The following is a 22,520-nucleotide window of genomic DNA, read 5'->3' on the forward strand; positions in this document are numbered from 1 at the left end:
GATCATCCAAACTCATACACCAATTGAATTCAGGCATACCAAACACACTGAAACCTGTTAAACATTGCTGTAATAATCATATACCTAAACAGCGCCTACGTAGAAACCAATGAAACGTGCCATCATTCAAAACAGAGGGAAAGGAAAAACCAAAGAAATAAGGAAAGAAACCGGCCCCTGATATGCAAAAATCTATTAGGATGCCAACCCCGTAAAATCAGAATAAAAAAAGTCAGTATGCCCATCATTAATGAAATATTCGTTTTTTTTTTTCCTTCAGTACATTGGAGTGGCAACGAACTGAAAGAGCCATAGCTTAACAGGAAGAAAATGGCGCCAAAAAAGAGGATGAAAGATAATCACGCAGGACTCACGTGACATGACACATATATAATGACAACTAGGATAAAATCCTGTCTGTTCAAACAGTTGTAGTTAAACGTTAGCCATACTGAGTAGAACTCTAACAACTCACTCTTCTTTAAGCACCTTGGGGAAAAAAAAAAAAAAGAAGAGCTACTCATTTCTTTTGCTCTCTGTTTTTCCTCTGTTTCTTTCTCACCCATGAAAACATGTTACTTCCTCTATACCAGCAGCCTTTTTCTCTCCCACCCAAAACCCTGATTCCGCACTCTTTACCTGCCAAAATCCTCGCTTCCCAATATCCTAAAACCCCCAAAAACCCCCGCAAAGAAATTTTCCTTGTCCGGAGCTCCATAAAGCGAACCGGAAATCAAACCCTTCCTCAATCCGCCATCCAACGTATTGCTGACAAGCTTCGTTCGCTTGGATTCTCCGAAACGCAAAACCCAGAACCTGAATCTGAACCTGGGTCCAGGTCTGATTCCCCTGGAGAAATCTTTGTCTCTTTACCGGAGAAAATACCCAAGTACCGGGTTGGTCATACCGTTGACACCAGCTGGAGCACGCCGGAAAACCCGGTGCCGGACCCAGGCTCCGGTCCGGGGAGCTTGATGGCGAGGTTTAGGGAAATGAAGAGGGAGAGGAGGAAAGTGGGGAGGGTGAAGGAGGAGGATAGGGCGGTTCCAAGTTTGGCGGAGCTGAAGCTGTCGGCGGCGGAGCTGAGGCGGTTGAGGACCGTGGGGATTGGTGAGAAAAGGAAGTTAAAGCTTGGGAAAGCCGGAATTACGGAAGGGATTGTGAATGGGATTCATGAAAGGTGGAGAAGGAGTGAGGTGGTTAAGATTGTTTGTGAGGATATTTGTAAAATGAATATGAAGAGGACTCATGAGGTTTTGGAGGTTTGTTCATTGATTTGGTTGTTTTCTTTGCTTTTGGAGTTGTTCTTTTTTATTGCATTGAGGTTTTTATGTTATGTGAATGAATGCAATAATAACTGAGTCTAGTTTACAAAACTGGAGGGGAATCCTTTCGCATCTCTCAAGTCATGAGACTTTTAAGTTGAAAGCTTCAAATTCTAACAGCTGAAGTCTTCCCTTGGGATGTTGGGTGATTTCTATATGTATTTGCTTGGTATGGTTTGTTAACATACAGTGCGTATCTAACTTGATTAACTAAATTTAAATATGATAGATGAAGAAATGAGATTGATTAAGGTGGGACTGTGGTTGAAAAAGAAATTGCAAATGGTACATTCTGTTAGTAATGAGATGCAATGGAAGAGGAATGCTGTAGGTCAAAAACTTTTCATCAGTTAATTGTGTTTCAATAATCTCTTCAGTGTAATAAATCATGACACCATGTTACTGTTTAATTTCCAGTCCAGTTGTTAATTATGTCATGAACACTTTATCGGCACACATTTAGGAGGTTATATTTGGGTAAATGATTGGCAGACTCCTGATATAATAATATTAACTCATCAGAAAATCAACCTTAGCTTGTAATTATTCCTCAGTGTCCTGGAATAGGACCCTAATGTTGGATTTGTTGTAACATTCTCAGAGAAAGACTGGAGGGTTGGTTGTTTGGAGATCTGGAAGTAAAATAATATTGTATAGAGGAGCTAATTACAGATATCCTTATTTCCTGGCTGATAAAATCGCAACAGATGACACTTCTTCCAATGCTTCACCAGATACAAACATGGATAATGTGGAACTCCATGAAACAGAAAGCTGCTCATCTGAAATCAATAGTGCAAAAACTGCTATACCAAATGCAACCAACAAAATGACTAAACCAATGATAGTTCAAGGTGTTGGTTCTCCAAGTAGAGTACGATTTCAACTGCCTGGTGAGGCAGAACTTGTTGAAGAAGCTAACCGCTTGTTAGATGAACTGGGTCCAAGGTTTACAGACTGGTGGGGTTATGAGCCTCTTCCAGTTGACGGTGATCTTCTACCTGCAATTATTCCTGGATACAGGAGACCTTTCCGCCTTCTTCCTTATGGTGTGAAGCCAATCCTGACAAATGATGAAATGACCACTTTGAGAAGACTTGGCCGACCCTTACCCTGTCATTTTGTGTTAGGTGAGTTTGACTTCTAATTCATACGTATAATAATTCTAGTGTATTTTCATTTGAATCTTGTTTCCATTCATATCAGGAAGAAATAGAAAACTTCAGGGATTGGCTGCATCAATTGTCAAGCTCTGGGAAAAATGTGAGATTGCTAAAGTTGCCGTTAAGAGAGGAGTACAGAACACTAATAGTGAATTGATGGCAGAAGAGTTAAAGGTTAGTGATAACTTGTACATGTTACTCTTTTGTCTTTTCTTTGGGCACCCTTGAAACGCAATGTTCCGTTTGGATGCTTAAATTTGGTTTCATAGATGGCAAGTGATAGGTATACAGAGTAATTGAAAAATATATTATTGTTCACTCTTGGTGATTGGAGAGATTGTTAAATTCTCTTTATGTTCATTGAAGTTCAAGCACTTCTTTACTTTGAATATTCATATATATTTGGTCTTCCTCAAAAAGTCATCACACAACTGGTTTACTGCAGCATCGCAAAAAATGTTGCATCATTTGGTCAATGTGTTATTGGACAAAGTGGCTAGAGCATATGTTCTGATGCATTGCAATACCAATGAAAGCCAGGAAGCATGTTAAACTCCCATAAAGATAAAAATTTCTAGGTTATTCTTCTTTCTCGTGATGTCCATGCTGTTTTAGATGGACCACTGAACTACATGCCGATTAGTGATTTGATCAATATATTCTTCTGGTTGAACACTTATTTTTTTTTAAATTTTTTCATGCCTCTCTATATGGCCAGATCTTTAGACGTCAATTGCTTGAAGTGTTGGTTTCAACATATCTTAATTAATTTAACTACACATAAGATTTTATATCAGATTAAAGTTTGTGCTGAGTAAAATCTTAACTGTAAGTCACTGTTCAGCTCCATCATGGAAGTTGCCCAGTGGTCTGCTTTGGCCTATTACATAACAGCACATTTAATCTAAAGGGAGAATAAAAAATTTATGTTTTGAACCTATATGCTATAGTTAATTATTGAAATATGTTATAGTGTAGTAATTTTCTTCATGGCCATCTATTAATCAAAAGTACTTTGTTTCAGTGGCTGACTGGAGGAACTTTGCTCTCACGAGATAAGGACTTCATTGTCTTATATAGGGGAAAAGATTTCCTGCCTTCTGCTGTCTCTTCTGCAATAGAAGAGCGGAGAAGGCATGTAATTCATGTGGAGAAACAGGGTGCAGAGTGTAGTAAATCAAAGAAAACTGCACAGGAGGTCATTGTTGAGGATACTAAAAGTGGCTCTGAAAGTAAAATTAATAGTGCCAAGGATCAAAGAAGCAATTTCTTTGGTGACCCAAAAAACATGAAGTCTGCTGAAGCAGCCATTAGAAAGACTGACGTGAAGTTATCTATGGTACTATTTTGCTAAGATGCTGCCCTTGGTTGATCTTTTGGTGAAATCATTTTTAATATATGTGGCATTTCTTCCACTACAGGCATTAGAGAAGAAAGCAAAGGCAGAAAAACTTCTAGCAGAGCTGGAGCAGGCAGAGATCCCTCAACAATCTGAAATTGATAAAGAGGGTATAACTCAAGAAGAAAGATATATGCTTAGGAAGGTTGGCTTGAGAATGAAGTCCTTCCTCCTATTGGGTGAGTTAGACCTTTTAGTGTAAGCTTTTTATCTTGAAATAATGGGTCCAATATTTTTTCCTTACCCTGGAGGCAATATAAAGGGCACTTTGAAATGATGCCTACCTATTAGTCTAGCTAACTCCTGCAGAAGCACATCTGATTTGCTTTTTCTCATTTGTGCTTAGGTAGACGGGGAGTATTTGATGGAACAGTTGAAAACATGCATCTTCATTGGAAGTACAGGGAACTAGTGAAGATAATTTCTAAGGAGACAAATGTTGAAGCTGTTCATCAACTAGCACGGATGTTAGAGGCAGAAAGTGGTGGGATATTGGTGGCTGTGGAGAGAGTAAGTAAGGGTTATGCAATCATTGTTTATCGTGGAAAGAACTATGAGCGGCCTACTTCTCTGAGACCTCAGACACTTCTTACTAAGAGACAGGCAATGAAGCGCTCTCTAGAGGAACAGCGTCGTAAGGTAAAATTGATTATCTTGTCATGTATGCTTGCTACTACTTTATATACAGTTTGCAGCCTCAAAGAAAAAAAGACCTAAAGGACTGGAGGAGAAGGAAAAGAAAAAATGCACCTTCACGAGAATTGTACATATCATTCTGGGACAAACTCTTGATTTGCTTGACTGTAGATAGCCCTTTCAACGTTTCCCCTTGTGCTTTAGCTTCTTATTCTTTTTCTATGTTGATTTTGCAGTCTTTGAAACTACATATTTTGAACCTTACCAGAAACGTAAATGACTTGGAACACCAACTGGTAAGCTAGTCACAAAATGGTTTTTTATTGGTTCAGTTTTTTACTTTTTCATTAATATCCTAAAAGCATCCAATCAATTGATATGAACTGTGTATCACTGCTTTGACGAAGGTTGTAGACAAGGAGGCAAACAGCATGCAAACTGTTGAGCAATCAAGTTTGCCACTGGTGAGCTACATCATGCTTGCTATTTACACTAGTGGATTTATGTTTCTAGCAATTGACACATTTCTGTCACAATGAAGGTCCAAGAGGAAATGGAAACCTTGCAGTCAGTCGAATACACAGGATCAGTTATTGAATGTCCTGCATCTTCGGGAGGGCATGTAGAGGTAGGTAGTTTAACTCTGTAATGTGTGAAAATCGAAAGGAAACATTTTAACTGTTGTTTTAAATTTGCATTTCAAGGCTTATGTCATGCCCTCATTGTTAACTATACATTAGCACATGAACACCTTGCTTAGCCTTGCAGTGATTGCTAGTGCACTAATGTCATTTAGGAATGTATGAGACTCTCTTTTGTAATTTAAATGCATTTAGTTTATATAACATCTGGAATGGTGTTTGATGTGTTTATTGTAGTCTAGAGACAAAGATGGATCTGAGTCAACATCCATGAAAAATGATAAAATGGTTGCTGCAATAAGTATTCGCCAACCCTCTAAACAAGAATTTATGGAGCCATCTTCAATACATGATGGGTTTGAGAATCATAAAACGGAATCTGAGTTTTCAGCAGAATCTGTGAACAGAAAAAGTCATGCAACTGAACTGAGGGCTTTGCATACTCAAGTTGAAATGGTTGACACATCCTACCCTGATAACTTAATGGTAATGCGTGCAGCTCCTTCCCTGTCATCTTAATATTCTTAAATTCTTGATATTTCTCATCTGAGATGGCATATATTGTTTAAAGCAGGAAGAAATAGACGATTCTGGTGCTATTAATGCTGAGCATGGTGTTTCCAATAATGGGCCAATGGAATCATTGGTTGAATCAGCCAGCATGTTGGATGTTTCAATTTCATCAGCAGTTGAAAATGTGTCAGATAAGATGGCTTCAACAGCAAACTTCCTTTCTAACAAAGACAGACTTCTCTTACGAAAGCAAGCTCTTAAGATGAAGAAACGTCCTGTGCTTGCAGTTGGTGATTACTACTGACTTCTATTGTTTAAGTTTCCCCTCATCACTGATTATCCTGTGGTTTTTAATGCTTGAACTTTATGGCAAGTAGCTGCAGTGGTTAGAGCTCCATGTGTTTAGTATTTTTTTTTTTTGGATAAAGGTGCTAGCTTTAATCTGCATAACTTAACTGCATTTTCATCCAAAGCTTGCTTTAACATGATATATCTACATGCATATTGAAGTGACATTCAAAATTCAAACTCATGGTTGCAAATGCTGAACACCCCTCTCTTTCTCTCTAACTTATTTTCATGGTGATCATGGGAACTTATTTTGGTGTTGCTTCTCTATTTTTAGGGAGGAGCAACATTGTGACTGGTGTCGCAAAAGCAATCAGGGCACACTTTCAGAAGCATCCTCTTGCTATAGTAAATGTGAAAGGGAGGGCTAAAGGGACTTCTGTGCAGGAGGTGGTACTAAAGCTGCAGGTCTGCACTCTCAGATTCTAACTTCTATTTACCCCTTGTGCCAGAAACGAAATTATATCTATAACGAGAGAAATCGTCTTTATTGAATCCACAGGAAGCCACAGGTGCAGTTCTAGTTTCTCAGGAACCTAGCAAAGTCATACTGTACAGAGGTTGGGGTGCTGGAGATGAACTAGGCCGTGGTGATAATAGGAATGCAAAAGATTCATTAGCTCAGAATCGGCCAGCTGTATCCCCTGAGCTTATTGCTGCAATCAGACTTGAATGTGGCTTGCAACTTCAGCAAGAGGAAGAGGCAACTGGATTTGCTGGATTTTGAGGTTTAAAACGGTAATACCGGATTAGTTAATTTTTCATTATGCAGACTTTAAATATTTGAACGCCTGTCATTGATATCTTGTTATGCAATAACTGTTATCAGGTGGTTCTCGGAGTACCATGCAGATATATACATAATTCTTCCAATTGCAATGTAAGGACACTTGTCTGTATCAAGTTGTCTAGATGCTCCTCTCTTCATTCTTCAGTTGTGTTCATCGAGGAACAGAACTGCGAGCTTACATCTTCAAATAAGTCAGTGTGTTCCCACTGCTTTCAAACCTGTCACTTGTCACTTACATAACAGACGCAAATGCTATGTTGACATCTCGCTCAATGCTCCAACATTAGGGATCTTTTCTATGTCCCATTGTCCATAAAGTCAATAACGGATAGGGTCGATACTTATTCTTGTGCAGTGAATTAGTCTTCTTTCCGTCCTGTGTAGTCCAAGGCTTTGTCAAATTCGTTTATTTGTAAGTATTAATTTCAGTAAATGAGAAAAACCCTTGCTAAGTGTGTCACCTTGAAGCGTGGTCTCGTGACTCAATTCTTGTTTGGTGTTAAATGAGCTGGCTGTTCAATTTTGAATATGATTTTATGCCATATTCAGCATGCTTTTGTTATGTTTTTCACCAGGTACTTGCATCAAGCTTCCTATATATTTGACAAAGTGATCGTTCAACAAGTTTAGCGGAAAAATTTCTTTTGACCACGTTAGTAGGAGCCAATAAAGTTAAGTTACCACTTTGATTAGCAGTTAATAGAATTACCTTTGGTATGAGGCCGCCAGTAACCGGTTTTGAACGGTGAGTTTGAATCAGGTCCAAATTGTCTGTTCACTGTAGAAGCAGTAGTGAACTTTAGTATTTCTTTTCCTTTTTTAAACTTATTAACTTTACCAAGGCTAAATAACCATTTCCCAATACAAAACTTCCAGATTCCTGCAGGCTCATTACCTTCTGCTGCTCAAGGTGATCAATCAGTCTCTGGGAATAAGGGCTAAAGTGAATATCCAATAATTACACTATTTGAACATTGAAAAATGCTAAAAGAACCCGTCAGGAATAAATAACATTGATTACTGGTATATAATATTTCCGAGATTTCAGCACCCCAATGACCACTTTTAACTACATCCTTGAAAATTTGAACTCTGAGGTATTAACTTTCTGATTGATTGTAACATCTGTTGGCTGTAACCCAGAGAAATTTAATTTAAAGTTGCTTGATAGGGTCACCTGATTTTCAATTGTGTTTCTGCACACAAGCAGAATTGTACAGGATAACATCATGATTATTCTTGTTTTCTTGTGTTGAATGAGTGTCATGAAATCTTACCCCAAAATACATAAGCAAGGGTGAATATTCAGAAGGCAGTACAGGAGGATACCAAGAAAAATCATTTGTCAAGATTGGCTCAGAAAATCATGAAATAACTTGCCCTGGTAAATATTTTTTCCTGGGCCATGAATACATAAACCTTTTGCCCTCAACACAGTACACATCTAGTTTCAGAGTAGCATTAATTTGTCTAAACTTTCACAGTCTTCATGTGGAACATGCTTCATTGCCAAGCTAGTAAAATAACCATGAAGGACAAGTTTAATGTGATTGGTATATCAATTGATCAGTCAACATTTTTTATTCTGGAATTAAAATTAAAAATTCAAACCTATATATATGTATCAATTAATAAAACAATAGCCTACTTTATGATCATTTGTATGTGAAATAAAAACCATGTTATTAATTATTCATTCCTGTAGTCTGTCCTAGTTTGCTATACACAGTAATCGATTTGCCATCAGGAAAATATTTGCTAACCCTGGCCTAGTTTGCTAGTTAAATGTAGGGTTAGAGCAGGCAATCTAATTCAAAACTTGATGGCTATGTTATTCCAAGGGGTCTTGGGTTTCATTATCCCTCTCTTTCTCTCTCTCTCTTTTGTCAGATGAGAGAGAGAAAGAGGACAGCACAAAAAACCTTGAATTTTCTTTTCTTTTCTTTCTTTCAACGCCACAGAGAGAGAGAAAGAAAGAAAAGAGAGAGCCCCAACAGCAATCATCATGTCCTCTTTCTCTCTATCTTCTCCATCGCCATCATTGTTCCCACACCACCCCACTTCCTTTTATGATCATAACCTTCCACAATCTTCAAAGCATGTCATCATTTCATCAACAACAAAAAAAAACAAGGCAACAAAAAGGAAGAGAAAAGGAAAGGAAAAAAAATATCAGAAGAAGCTATCCAAGGACATGTGTTTTCAAGTGGGAGGAGATCAAGAAGAAAGCAAATCAAGAAGGACCCTGAAGCTAGCTTTCTTGTTTGAGCTTTGTTCTTGGTTTTGAGTGATCGGTCTTTTCTCTTCTCCTGCTCCTTTTTCAGACTTTCCAAGTCTTTCTTTTTCACTTTTTGGGGGAATCAAGCATCTTGGTCCGAAAGATTTGCTAGATCAAAGCAAATTTACTACTAGCTTTTAGTTTGTATGGTTTTCTTGTTAGGTACTTGCAGACAACTAAGGAGTGGAAACTTGTGTGTTTTCACCATGTTCTGTAAGAGATCTCGCTTTTGTTCTTGTTTCTACGTATCAATGTCTTTTTAACTTACTTTCTGCTTCTTCCAAGCTAATCTTTTAGTATAGGAATATTGATATGAAGTTTCAACTACATGAAATATTTGAAGTGCTTTTGCTATGCTTGAGACTTGAGAGCATGATGGTAAGGTATGGAAATGGCTTTGTCAAGCAGATCTACCATGTTTAATTATCATAACTGAAAATGTACTATTTTTCTTTTTCTTTTTTCTTTTTTTGTATTAGGGTTTACAGTTCAAGCTTCTAACTCATATATCTTTGTCCCCATCCAAGTCTATCCTTTTAAAATTTACTTACAAACCTAAAAGTATACCACTTTAGGACGTAATCTTATGATTAACCTCACATCACGAGCTTGCAATAAGAACTTGACAAAAACAAAGGTAACTGTACATTCATTTGCTAGCATTGGACTTGTTTTTATGCATTTATTTTTCTTTCTTTTAGGTGTATGATGTTTATGTAAACAGTAAACAGGAGTGGAAATTAACTCTTGGATGACGTGGTTATCTACTCCAGAAGATATCTTCTCATCGCAACTTGTTTCTTTTTTGTTTGGTAGAATCCATCTATTCTCTATATGAGATGCTATAATACCTTCAAGTTTGAAGGATTTAACTTTCGTTAAGGAATTGTTCATTGAAGTAGAAGTCTTGGACTTAAAAGCAAAAGTACTATTTAGCTTTTTCAGTCTTATTGTAAGGCAACAAAAACACTTACAAACTGTTAACTAGGAAAACCTTCATATTGGTTAAATAAGATATATCTTGTGATATAAATATTCTTTTGTTTAGCTATTCTAGAAGCAGTTTACTGCCATGGGAGCTAATTTCCATCACATGTAGTACCTTTTCCCCTTGATTTTCTCATGAGTTTGGAAAAGGTTAACATATTACAATTGCTTATGATGTTATGGTTGTAAGTTTTTTTTGAATAATACATGTCTGTCTGGATTAGCATGATCAATTTCTTACTTTATTAGGGCTTAGGAGAAATAAGATATATATATATATATATATATATATATATATATATATATATATATACTATCTTTAGTAAATTATGTTAGTTCCAATATCATGTATAGGATGATTTTGTCCTCTTAATTATGGCTTTTTTCACTCTTCTCCATCAAAGAGGAGATCCATATGTTATCGTATAAGTCTGTAAATTGCGTATTGTTACGTTAATTATACTTATTTCTTACTAGGAAAAGTTTGCCTTGGTCAACATATAACTTATTCTTAATAACTTGGCACAACATTCAAATGTTGTTTGATGATGGGTTCAGGTTATTAGCCGCATATAGATATTGCAGGCAACTCCGCGCCCTTGCAACATTGTATATCAAGTACATGAACGGAAACTTAGATCCCCAAAGCTTTCTAATCCGGTGGATAATCATCATTGTGCATCTTGTTACATTAATTTTACAAAGGCTTGACTTTGTGGCTTTTTGTTGATGTTGTTAACGGTATGAATCTGGTTTTTCCTGGTTAAATGATGCTACAATGAAGGGTTGCTGGAATGTTGTTTATGTCTAGTGTTACTGATCCAGCGATGTATATATTTAAGGGGGTTGTAAAGGGACTGTAAAGGATGAATATGGTGTTTATGTGAGAGAATACTTGTCACTAGATATCTATATCAGGTCTGATATGGGACGACTAGTAAGGTACATGGGGTGTTTGTCAGATGTTACAAACAACTGTTAAAGAGCGAAGGAGGGTTCAGGCCAGCTGCAGAGGCCATGCGAGTATAGTCCCAGTTGTTTTCCTTCTTATAATCCATATGCATCTTTTATTCTTCTTAGACATGAGGTTAATCCAAAATCAAAATCAAAATCATGAAGGCTATCTTTTCTTTTTTAAATTATTGCATGAAGATTATATTAATATCATTGTTATCACTAATATGGCTAGTCATGCAAAATTATAACTACAATCGAATAATAAGCATATCATTTCCCCCTCTTTCAAGTGCATGCATGAGCTTTGGTTTCTTTGTGATCATATATAATTAATTGGCTAGTACCAATGATTAATATTTTGACAAAGACGTACACCACTTTTGAAACTAAATTTGGGTGATCTACTAAAGTCAATTAACTGCAAGAATTGTTTGCCTTGTTAAGACCTTCGTTTGTGGGGATGAACAGTCGCCGGAGAGCTGCCCAATGTATACCATGCTAAGGCGCAAAAGAGAGGTCTAGACGGGGTCTACAAATGATAAACTCTTTTACCTTGAAAGTTGCCAATATTATTAACCATTTAAAAGAAATGAATGAACCCAATGAGGGGCACCAAAGGGCTAGAAAGGGGGAGTTGCTGATCATTTGTACTCCTTTTTCCCATATTCCCTTGGTGGCTGGTGGGTTACCTCTACTTTATGGTGGCCGTGCATGGTTCCCATGTCGTAAGCCATCCCTCCTTTTCTGTGATATAACCCTTCACTTGACCCACTAAGAAAAGAAAAGGAAAGAGTAAAATATAGAGTACTGTAACTGTACTACACAAGCAAATTTGCCCAGCATCTGAAACTAATTGTTGCATTCATAGAACTTTTCTTGCGAAACTGCTGCAAGATATTGAAGGTTCTTCTATATATTACAAGTTAAACTACATCAACAAAGATGTGGAATTTCTAATAAACAATATGAACATTACAAATTAGTCCTTCCTTGTTCAGAGATCTTTATAGGACTCGACTGATTTAAGTATCGAATTCTTTGAATTAAGCAAGGCGGTAAAAATGAGGGAGAAGACCTGGCTATTCATGCACCACCCAGAAGACAAGAACAGCGATGGATTTGGTTGCGTGTAGCTAAACAAGTAAGAAAAGCTTAGCCAGGTTTGAGTATTGGCAGTTCAAGGCTGGAGCAATATTGTTAGCATTTGAGATAATGGTTGGTGGGCATGTCCAGCTAACAGTCACGCAAAATCTAATTATCCCATGTGATTACTGGTTAGTGGGGTTGTTACTCTTCAAGTATTGGATTATCTAATTATAATCAGCAAGACTATATATTATAAGCCAAATTCATAACCATCATAACTTGGTTAGCTTTTTCAATAGAAATGAAGTTCAAGTTTTGAAACTTGTACTATGCAAAATGGCAGTGGACATTGATCCCATTCAAGAAGTAAACCAAACCAAACTAATAAGTATCTACCACAGGACAGCCCAACAGGGCCCAAAAATCCTGGAAAATCAAAGAGGCAGAATGAAACCGAGTGGTTTGCGCAATTTGTTGGCTGATATTTTTACAACGAGTGGTACACAGCCCTTAAAAAATATTTAAAAAAGAAAAGCATAAATAAATAAAGGTTGAAGACTAAAATCAAATAATCCTATGACACAATCGAAACAGGAACCAACAGAAAAGAAAAAAATCTGAAAACTCTAAGGCAACAACAAGCAACAGATAAACACAGCTCACATACTCAAAAAAAGAAAGGTGGTTTAGTTTCTGTTGCACTTTAGCCAAGTAAAGTCATGACTCTTCAAGCAACTTCCTGTAACTTTGGAGGCATATCATCTCTTCTTTGCCCTCCTAAAACTTCCCATCACCGCTTTGTTATCAGAGCTAAAGGTAATAACGTTTGCTTCTTTTTAATGAAGACCCAAGTTTTGCATAACCATTTTTAGCTAGAATTTGATGAATTTGAGTTGGGCTTTTGGTCTTTTTCTTTGAGATAATTCTTGGGATTTGAATGTTGATGAGTTAAAAGTTTTTTCCTTTTTTTTTAAGCTTGAATTTGATGAATTTGAGTTGGGCTGGTGGTCTCTTTCTTTAATATAATTCTGGGGATTTGAAAGTTGATGAGTTAAAGTTTCTTCCTTTTTTTTAGCTTGAATTTGATGCTGTTTTTGATGAATTGGAGCTGGATTTTTCGTTTTTTTGTTTGTAATAATTCACGGGGTCTGGATGATGTGTGATTATGTGAGTTAAAGTCTGTCTCTTTTTGATGAATTTTTTTTTCGGTTCTTCGGTTTTTGGTTTCAGTGGAACCATCAGAGAAATCTGTGGAAATAATGAGGAAATTCTCAGAGCAGTATGCACGTCGGTCAGGAACATATTTCTGTATGGATAAGGGAGTGACTTCTGTTGTAATCAAGGTCCTCTTTAACATTCTGCTCATTGCAGATTTAACTGCATATTCTCGTTTCTTGTTTGCATCTCAGTTTCTAGAAATTTTCAGATGTGAGACATTACCCAGTTTTGACCCACTTAAATGAGGCATTCAGAGGGCTGAATTGGATGGGACACGCCCTTTGGCGTTTCTGCTAATATTGCAGCTCAAAAAGCCTCACATATTAGAAAAGTCTTTGAGTTTGATATAAAGCCATGTTATAATAGGTGAGTATGGTTGATGATGGAAGCCATGCCATATTCTTTCAATCGCAAGAGATTCCTTTCAGGAAAGAAAAATTGAAAATTTGTTATAGCTATTGTATAGGCTGCCATGTGCCAAAATTTACTATGCTAGCACCAAAATTCAAGGGCCATTGCCTAGTTATGGCTTCATTAAGTGAGATTTTTGGAGGGGTAATTAGAAAAAAGTCCATCCTTTAGTATTTTATCCTGAACCCTTCTTAGCAGAATCGTTAGTTATTCTGAGTTGGTGAACTTAGGTTGTAATTGGATGGAATTGAATATCTTCTTCTAAGGTTAAACCAGGAAGGAAAATCTTCACTTGGCCTGAATTCCAATCGCAAAGCTCCAACTGATTGCATGCACAACTAGAGAATTTAGAACTTCAGTATATTTATGAGTTGTTCTGTTGGGGAAATCTCATTTTGGATATTTGAACAGGGATTGGCCGAGCATAAAGACACATTGGGTGCACCACTCTGCCCTTGTAGGTAAATATTTCCTCCATGATCCCTCTCTCTTTTTCAGAATTATTATTCTATTACATTCACATATCCTGATGTTTATAGCCAATTTAATAATGTTTCTAAGTGTAAAACCAACGTATTACAGGCATTATGATGACAAAGCTGCTGAGGTAGGGCAAGGCTTTTGGAATTGCCCATGCGTTCCTATGAGAGAGAGGTAAATATATTGTCGCAACATAGTTTCATTTATATCCCTCATGTAAATTTGTTTCAATGCAAGAGCTGTATGGGAAGAAGAAAGATCTTTTGATTCATCCTAGAAGACTTGAATGATACTTGCCTTTTGCCAGTTGGCCAGTGTCAGTGTTATATGGTATAAAACCTTTAAGGTTCCTTGTATAATTAATGGCTGCACTGTTAACTTGCTGATTGTTTACTTGGTGGAAGAAGTTGAACTAGCTTTCCTGGAGAACTATTTAGTTATTTCTGTGAAACTAAGAACACAACTTTAATCTCTGATGATTGAGATTGATTTTAAAGCACTTTCAGCAGGTAGGTGAGTATTGAAGGTATTAAGTGAGGAAAGGATTTCCATGATCTTTAATGACTCAGAAAATCTATCATGAGGCGATTAGAGGGACAATTTTCTAAAATATGAAAGTAACATCCAAGGATATTTCCGAATCTCATCTAACATATAAACAATTGAACAAGAAACTTGCTGCAAACTAAAGCAGATCTGTGGTAAAGTTGATATTGTCCTTAGAAGATGAGATTCCCTGTTGTATCACCTTTAATATTATGGCAAAGGGTGTTAAGTATTTATTCTTGCTTTTGTCTGATTTGTGTATGCATACTGATGGTTCTTGCATTCATAAGTATATAATGAGAAATTCAAGCTAAACTTTTCATTTTCCAATGGGACACGGTCTTTTGAAATAAAAAAAGTAATGGTAATGAGAACTACTTGGTGTCTATGCTCTTTGTTCTAGCGAGGCAAGTTGTTGTATGGGTTGAAAGTTTGCAGTTCATAATATCAATGATAACAGTAAAAAAAATCTTGTTTGGCTGCTTGATTGCAGCTTGAGAACAAGGATATCATCAGCTCAGATATTTTAGTTTGGATGAATCTACAGTTTTAATGTTAATTTCATTAATGTAATTTAAGTTCTCATATTCTATTCCTACAACTACTTGGCAGGAAAGAATGTCATTGCATGCTCTTTCTCACTCCAGATAATGATTTTGCTGGCCAGGATCAGGTATATATTTGGTTTACTAAATCTTTTGTCACGGGACTTACAAGCATCATATGAATAGCGGATGTTTGTTGTGGTTTTTGCTCTAACAACATGCATATGTTTTCTTGCTGTGCAGTCCATCACATCGGAAGAAATCAAGGAAACAACAGCAAACATGTAGCGCTTGACATTTAGAATTTACTTCTCTAAACAATCATAACTTGTATGTGGCCCCAAAAAAGAAGAAATACAAACAGAGGGTGTATTTTTATGTATATTTGCATGTCGACAGGGGATAAAGTCTTTTATTCTTTTTTCCTCCCTTTACTGCCTGCCTCCGCTGTAATTTAGAATTATAGTCTACTCTTTGTATCTATGTTTTTTAACCTCCTTCATGAGCCTTGTTCAGGTGCAGCCTACTCTGATTTGCTTCAACTCCTTATAGCAATCGTAGTTCTAAAATTGCTGCATGAATTTTTGGAATCCTTCTGGCAATAAACTTCAGTGATGTATTTTGAATCATTACTCAAATTATTGAATGCTAAAAGCTGTTCTAATTTTGGGTGCCAAAGTCTCCATCCTTAGACAACTGTGGCTTTTAATTACTCTTGCAAACATGATTATGGAATAATCAAAGTGTTAAATTTGTTGCATCATTGGCAGCTGGCAAGTGAGCAAGTCTTTTTGTGTTTCTCTCCGTACATAATGTTTGCCTTTATTCGGAGAAATCTACCTTCCTTACAAGACGGCATCAAGCAACCTCTAAATTCAAAGAATTACTAGGAATTAAGTACAACTGAAGCCAATAGATTCTTTAAAGAAGAAAAAAATAAAATAAAACTTTATCCATTTTATCATTTTTTTAAAGAAAATGCGGTAGAAGGACATGAGAGTTTCTTTCCATTTTACAGCTTAATGCAGATATGAAAACTTACCCAACATGAAAATCACAAACGTATTAATTCAATAAAAGGTACGTATTGATCAATAAAGTTACATAAAGGTCCCGGTTGAAATTTTGTCAAATTTCTCATTTAGATTGTTGAATAATGAAGTCAGAAAATTACAATGGAAAGTGCGATGATCTTACAGAAAAAGACAAATTTACAGTTTTTACTAGTCTTCGTTTCTCTTTTCTCTCTCCCTCAACCAAACACTGTCTTCGAGTAGATCCACTCAATGAAATGAAAATTGCATGCCAATTAAAAGCTGGGGCATTGACTTGACTAAAAAGACTTGTAGAGTCAACAAAGGCAAATTCCTTCCCTTCTTCTCAACATGGCAAACCCAGAACAGTGGTTACACCATCATTTTCTTCCCTTCTTCTCCTGCTTTGCCATGTAGTTTATTTACAGTTTCCTAAGACCCAAATTCCATCATCAAAACCCTTGCTTCAACTCCTTATAGCGAGGAAACATTGACACTTTAAACCCCAAAGTTTCATTCTTGACTTCTCAGGTCACAAATTTATATGGAAAAACCCAGAGTCACCATCACCTTGGGAGACTCAGGCAAGGTACTCATCAGCTCATTCATTCTCAAATTTCAATATGATCATTTGGTTTGTAGGGTTCTTCAATGATTATTGGGTTTCTTTTGTTTCTGCTAAAACTGGTACTTTTGGGACACGCGAGTCATGCTTTTTGTTTTTTTTTTTTGGGTAAAATAAGGACTCAAGTAATAAAGTGAACATCTTTGTTTGGGTAAAAATGATTCTCTTTTTGGTTAGGTGGTTAAGATGAGAGATATTGTCATGGTTGACCGTCGAAGGATGAGTGGAAGCAAAAGATTCATTAAAAACAGGCCCCGGTCTTATGGTGGTGCCGAAAACTACATATACAGCAACAAAAGGTTATTTTTTGTCTGTTTCTGTTTTTATTCGTACTGTTTTCCAGTTTCAACTCTTTGTTTAATTAGCTAGTTCTTGTTTAACTTTTAGGTGTATGTATTTGCTTAAATTTTAGTAAGTGAGAATTTCATCTGTTAACTGACATTAATTTGCATTCAGAGTAGATATCAGGTACGACTACTTTTCTTCTATGTTCTTTCAGAAGTATGATGACAATTCAATTTGTGTGTTTGTTTTATGTAGTAGTTTTGGGTGTTATTTTCTAGGCATCGAGGAGATGGTTCTGAATGGAGATCAGGTGGCAGTCGATTAAAAGGTGATAGCTAGCTAGTATTGTTGGATTCAATTAGGCTCGATATATATCAGTTTTTGCTCTTTAAATTTGGTTGTTGACTGTTTGTGGTACCGTGAGATGACTGAAGGTTCTTGTCTTGCTGGAAATGACCTCCGGTTAAAACTGATACGCAAGTCCCGACCACATCACTTTCGAAGTGTTTTAGAAGACCGTAGAAAAAGGAATTCAGAAAAGCTGTCAAAAGATACTCGGCCACCGCAAAATCTTAGCATGCATCCATGTAGACCTGGACCAAATGGAATTGACAATCTGAATCGAATTACTACAAATTGCGTTAGAGATGGTTTGCATATTTACCCTTTGCAAACTATGGATGGATCGAGAGGTTTTGCTGAGATGCCTCAGATAATACCAACTGCACCTGCAAGAGCTGATCTGTTTTCAAGCAATGGGGTTTTTGATCCCTGCAGGGTGACTGGCATCATACCTCTCACAGAAAAAGATGTAACTGCCAGCCGGGTCACATATGTAGCACCAATGAGCAGCCTGGTGCAGAGAAGGCAACATGTTGTATGTTTTCTTGCACTAGCTTCAAGTTTCCTTAATTTGGTTGATCTTCTTTGTTAGTCTACTTTACCCATGTAAAAATGTTGCTTTGACCATTAGCCTTTTGGTTTCAGGGAGAGGTCTTACTTTTAATCTAGTTTCTATTTCTTGGAATTTCGCAGGATAACGAACCTTTCACTGTTACTGCCTTGTTGGACTCACTCGGTTTAGGGAAATATGCCATTCATTTTAGGGCTGAAGAAGTAAGTGACCTGCTTTTATCAAGTATCTCGAAAGAATGTTGCCTGGGAATGTATCCTTATGGCAGAAATTGAGTTGTGTCTTGTGTCTGTTATATGTTGAAGGGAATATAAAAAATCCACATTGTTATTCATTTCTGAGAGCAAATAGAATCTGTTACTAATAACATCTCTTGTAAATCAGTGGTGAGTATAGGCTCGTACAGTAAAACCTGGGAAATTATGATAATTTTGCAGTGTGAAACATATTAAAAATTAGTATGACACACTAAAAAACGGAAGATTGTGACATTTGGAAAGTACTTGGTTTGTCCATTGTAAAGATGTAAAGAAAGGAGATGTGAAACTTCATGACACATAGCTTTCCTTCCGTGATATTCCATTTCTTGAGAAATAGATTAGGAAGGGCTATTCTAATTTTCTAAATACTACACAAATGCCTTAATAAAGTTGTATGCATGCACCTCTATCATGAGATGTTTCTTGTGCCCTTCTACACTATTTTGGCAATTGCATTTATATTGCCAAAAACTAAAATATATGGAATGGGATACTTTGAGGAAGTGGCAGAAGAACAGTCTTTAGGGAGAGAGAGAGAGAGGAGGGGAGGGGGGGATTTTTTTTCTTTTCAGGGGTTCATTGTAGCCTGTTTCTTTCAACGTCCATTTGGTTGATGCTTGGTCTGTGTGATTACAGGTGGATATGACCGCATTGAGGCAAATGGGAGACAGGGACCTCAAAGAGTTGGGGATACCAATGGTATTCTCATTGCATACTCTTGTACTTGTCATTCTTTAAGTATATGTACATATAGCTTTTCATAACTATTTTTTTTGGTTAATTGAGTACAACTTATGGTTTATTCCATAAGTGTGATACATGCTTTTGTCTTTTAGCTAGAACAACGAGTGCAATGCTCTGCTTAATCTTACAAAATATGATTGTTTGCTGACAAACAAACTTGCCAAAGAAATTCACAAGGGAAAAAGAAAAGAGAGGGGAGAAAAGAGAGATAAGGCATCAAGAACTGAAACAAATGGTTCAAATATTTATACTTATTAGAATTAGTAATAATTTGCATGATGACATTTAACCATAGGCTCTGCTTGTTGGAGGTTTGATAAATTAAAATCAAACCCTAAAATGATTTTTCATGCTTTTGCTGCCATTTGCCTTCATATTGATGAATTTATACATATATCTCAAGTGAGTAATCTGACACATTCAATATTTGTATGCCTACTGAAATAAGTTGTAAAAACTGTTAGATACAGTAATCTTATATACTTTCAGTACAATCTTAAGCATTGGATGGGTCCTGTTTAATATCAGGATAGGCCAGAAGATGCCAGTTCTTAACACATTTAGTTGTTGGCATAGGTAGTTCCCAGTTTTTATTTGCTATAAAAATTCTGAAGTTTGCTTGGGCTAACAAAATTTTTGTTGGGAAAGAAATTTGACCCCCAAATGGTCTTATCTGAAAGTGCTTTTGCTTGGCCTGATAATGCCATGAAAATGACCTTTTATCATGATAACGATTTGCATTCTAAAAGTTTGATTTGTTCTGGCAAATTCTGCTTGATTTCCAGGGACCGAGAAAGAAACTTCTTGCTTTTATGCCCCCTTCAAGGCGGCATCTTCCACATATGTGACTTTAGTTTGCTGTTTAGTTGATGGAGTTTCCACTGCATGTAAGTTTGAGAATCTTAAAGAGTGTAAACTAACAAGGTGTGGTTTTCATTTCTAAGTTGTTGCATCCATCATTTGTAGTTCTCTTCATTTTAGTAAGGAAAAATAGGTGGATTATCATATTGATGTATGTATCTGGACAAATCTCTCATTGTAATGTAAATTACCCCCCATTTAAATTTTCGGCCCTCTTAGTCGCGAGTTTGATATATTCTTCGCCTCTTTGGGTCATGAGAGGATTTGATAATAAGATTTCAACTATTCTTATATCATGATTAATTTAGAATTATAATGATGGTTTATAATTCATCATGATCTTTTACCATAATGTATCATAAAGAAGGTTAAAGAAAAGCTGATTATCGCTTTTTTCCTTCGTGCACATTCCCTTGCTGCTTCAAATGCAGTTTTTCCAACCAAATAAGAAAAATTAATTGTACATTAGAGAGGGAAAAATAAAACCATATAATGTATGTCAGTCCTAATAGGCCTTTACAGATGGCGTAGTTGGAGATGACGACAGCCGCCCCTTCTTGGCACAATCTTTCCCATTCCTTGAAGCAAGAGCAGCCAAGAACTTGTCATTCCATCCTCCTCTAGCCGCCTCAGCTGGAGCGGTGGAAGTCTGTTTGCAAGCATGCTCAGAGGGGAACCTGTGTTTCAGACAAACCGTCAATCGGCAAGTCTTGCACACGCTTGTATTAGAGAATGTCAATATCTGCTTGCACCTCCTAACAGGGCAAGTTGGTTTCTTCTTCTTCGTTGGATCACAATCTCCAGACTTCTCATGCCTCTCCAACACCATCTTCTCCTCCTCCCCTTCTCCTCTTATCTCAATCGAGGTCGAACAGATTTCACAAACTACCACCTTCCTGCTCTTATGATCCGATTTCGGGCATTCGTGAGACTTATATGACCTATGCTCCAAACAAAACACCTGCATAGATAGATTTTTCAACACAAAATTAATACCAAGAGTAGAAAAATATTGTCACGTAACCTTCTTTTTCCTAATGTGATCCGGATTTTCTTCTATCAGAGGCGTTTTATTTGATCCATGTGAATAGAATTACGAAAGAAAACAATAGTAATAAGCAATGTACCTTGTGACAACCGTCGCATTTGAAAGGAAGAAAATCTAATTGATGACAATCTGAATGTTGGCAATGTCTTCCCAAATCAGGAAAAGCTTCTGTTCCTCCGCCCATGCTTAAAGTCAACAAAGATTTATCGGAATTTAGGATGTTTTGGGCGGAGGCCAGAGAGGGGAGGCCTTTATATAAAGAGGTTGTCTTGTGGCCTAAGCCAAGTCTTGCCTGGAATCGAATTCCGTGTTTGATTTCTGTTATATACAGTTGTTGGGAAACTTCCAGGGGAAACAGCTGGGTCGGCTTATCACCTTGTTTATTTTTATCTATATTTGAAGAGGTCCTAAGCTATCCAATTAGCAAACGCCACGTCACCTTAAGAAAAAGGGCTTGGCCTACGGTTACGTAAGCACTTCCGTAGTTGGATCTGGGCCCATGTGCAGTGATTGTGGAATCCCATTTATCTTTTCTGGGCCCAGTAATTCCTCTTTTTCGATAAATTTGTACAATTTAAAGTTTGGGCCCTTTGGGCCAAGAGCATTGGGCCCTAAAGGGTGATGATTCACTAGCACTGTTGGGCAAAATTTTAACAGTTTGCATGCTTTCTCCTTATTAATCATTAATGGTAGGAAAAAAAATAGTAGCTGTCTCCAAGCTCGATTATTGAATAAAACACAATAACTAAAAGTGAAGAAAAAGGTGCACTTTCTTTATTTCAAGTCTTGATTATTTGTGTTTAGGAGACATTTTGACCCATGTTTTCTTTTTGACATTTGGGTTCCTCACTCTATTAAGTGCTTTTTAAGCCATTAATTAATTTTCCTTTGTTTCCTTTCTCACCTTTTTCTAGTTACCATTGGAAAAGGGAAGAGTCTTCATCACTTTTGTTTTTTGTTTTTTTGGGGAGAAAATATTATGGAAGAGTTGAGAGTAAGAGTCTTACTCACACAATAAACCAAGGGGTTTAATGCTGTAATTTATATGTATTTTTCTTTAGTTAAATGACAGCATTATTGGTTAGACCATAGAGCCATTGGTGCATAATTTGAATTATTCTTTGACTTATATACAAACAAAAAGGTGAATGATGCCAATTTGTAAAGTTAGAGAATTCTGCTTTTATAAAAGTATTGGTGAGTGATCAATGGGAGTAACATACAATCTTTACTTGGAGATCTATGCAGCCAAAGCTTAATGTCCAATCTATTACATAATCAATATCATGGGACCCTTGCATGTTCTGATTTTGGGCATCCTTTGCATGAAAAAGATAATAAAATAAAGCAAAATTTCCTTAAAATAAGTTTGGGTTAATTTTGAGTTGTGAAAAAAATCATTTTAAAAGTGACTACAAATCCTATTT

At 36.7% G+C, this 22,520-nt stretch overlaps 4 protein-coding genes across 5 annotated transcripts; 3 read left to right on the forward strand and 1 right to left on the reverse strand.

Annotated features, from left to right (window-relative positions):
- LOC18600693 (CRM-domain containing factor CFM2, chloroplastic) lies at positions 419 to 7,344 on the forward strand. Of its 2 annotated transcripts, none has more exons than XM_018120200.1 (14): positions 419 to 1,262; positions 1,927 to 2,455; positions 2,532 to 2,662; positions 3,513 to 3,827; positions 3,910 to 4,066; positions 4,234 to 4,526; positions 4,760 to 4,819; positions 4,931 to 4,987; positions 5,065 to 5,151; positions 5,402 to 5,650; positions 5,736 to 5,967; positions 6,303 to 6,433; positions 6,528 to 6,763; positions 6,855 to 7,344. In XM_018120200.1, the coding sequence occupies exons 1-13, from the start codon at positions 573 to 575 to the stop codon at positions 6,750 to 6,752; spliced, it is 3,156 nt and encodes a 1,051-aa protein (XP_017975689.1). In that variant the 5' UTR covers positions 419 to 572; the 3' UTR covers positions 6,753 to 6,763; positions 6,855 to 7,344. The 2 variants fall into 2 exon arrangements, with proteins under 2 accessions (XP_017975689.1, XP_017975690.1); XM_018120201.1 differs by having other exon boundaries at positions 420 to 1,262; positions 5,739 to 5,967.
- On the forward strand, positions 12,691 to 15,987 carry LOC18600695 (ferredoxin-thioredoxin reductase catalytic chain, chloroplastic). The gene is made up of 6 exons (XM_007031296.2): positions 12,691 to 12,939; positions 13,354 to 13,466; positions 14,164 to 14,213; positions 14,335 to 14,406; positions 15,391 to 15,451; positions 15,567 to 15,987. The coding sequence occupies exons 1-6, from the start codon at positions 12,843 to 12,845 to the stop codon at positions 15,609 to 15,611; spliced, it is 438 nt and encodes a 145-aa protein (XP_007031358.2). The 5' UTR covers positions 12,691 to 12,842; the 3' UTR covers positions 15,612 to 15,987.
- On the forward strand, positions 16,592 to 20,253 carry LOC18600696. The gene is made up of 7 exons (XM_007031298.2): positions 16,592 to 16,946; positions 17,160 to 17,281; positions 17,546 to 17,595; positions 17,702 to 18,144; positions 18,303 to 18,383; positions 19,077 to 19,139; positions 19,970 to 20,253. Exons 1-7 carry the CDS (start codon positions 16,902 to 16,904, stop codon positions 20,030 to 20,032), a joined length of 867 nt encoding a protein of 288 aa, XP_007031360.2. The 5' UTR covers positions 16,592 to 16,901; the 3' UTR covers positions 20,033 to 20,253.
- On the reverse strand, positions 20,414 to 21,417 carry LOC18600697 (zinc finger AN1 domain-containing stress-associated protein 12). Its single transcript, XM_018120167.1, has 2 exons — positions 21,173 to 21,417; positions 20,414 to 21,006 (listed from the first exon to the last, which is right to left on the reverse strand). Exons 1-2 carry the CDS (start codon positions 21,275 to 21,277, stop codon positions 20,551 to 20,553), a joined length of 561 nt encoding a protein of 186 aa, XP_017975656.1. The 5' UTR covers positions 21,278 to 21,417; the 3' UTR covers positions 20,414 to 20,550.

The sequence above is a fragment of the Theobroma cacao genome, chromosome 4 (assembly GCF_000208745.1).
Source record: "Theobroma cacao cultivar B97-61/B2 chromosome 4, Criollo_cocoa_genome_V2, whole genome shotgun sequence".
In the NCBI taxonomy this organism is placed as follows: domain Eukaryota; kingdom Viridiplantae; phylum Streptophyta; class Magnoliopsida; order Malvales; family Malvaceae; genus Theobroma; species Theobroma cacao.

Bases quoted from the DNA above. Each gene is read 5' to 3' on its own strand.
- LOC18600693 (XM_018120200.1), top strand. From the start codon at position 573: ATGTTACTTCCTCTATACCAGCAGCCTTTTTCTCTCCCACCCAAAACC. The intron at 4,988-5,064 runs GTGAGCTACATC...GTCACAATGAAG, and splicing joins AGCAATCAAGTTTGCCACTG to GTCCAAGAGGAAATGGAAAC. The intron at 6,434-6,527 runs GTCTGCACTCTC...TTGAATCCACAG, and splicing joins AGGTGGTACTAAAGCTGCAG to GAAGCCACAGGTGCAGTTCT.
- LOC18600695 (XM_007031296.2), top strand. From the start codon at position 12,843: ATGACTCTTCAAGCAACTTCCTGTAACTTTGGAGGCATATCATCTCTT. The intron at 12,940-13,353 runs GTAATAACGTTT...TTTTGGTTTCAG, and splicing joins CTTTGTTATCAGAGCTAAAG to TGGAACCATCAGAGAAATCT. The intron at 14,407-15,390 runs GTAAATATATTG...ACTACTTGGCAG, and splicing joins TGCGTTCCTATGAGAGAGAG to GAAAGAATGTCATTGCATGC.
- LOC18600696 (XM_007031298.2), top strand. From the start codon at position 16,902: ATGGAAAAACCCAGAGTCACCATCACCTTGGGAGACTCAGGCAAG. The intron at 17,282-17,545 runs GTTATTTTTTGT...GTTATTTTCTAG, and splicing joins TACATATACAGCAACAAAAG to GCATCGAGGAGATGGTTCTG. The intron at 18,145-18,302 runs GTATGTTTTCTT...GGAATTTCGCAG, and splicing joins TGCAGAGAAGGCAACATGTT to GATAACGAACCTTTCACTGT.
- LOC18600697 (XM_018120167.1), bottom strand. From the start codon at position 21,277: ATGGGCGGAGGAACAGAAGCTTTTCCTGATTTGGGAAGACATTGCCAA. The intron at 21,007-21,172 runs GTACATTGCTTA...CTATCTATGCAG, and splicing joins AATGCGACGGTTGTCACAAG to GTGTTTTGTTTGGAGCATAG.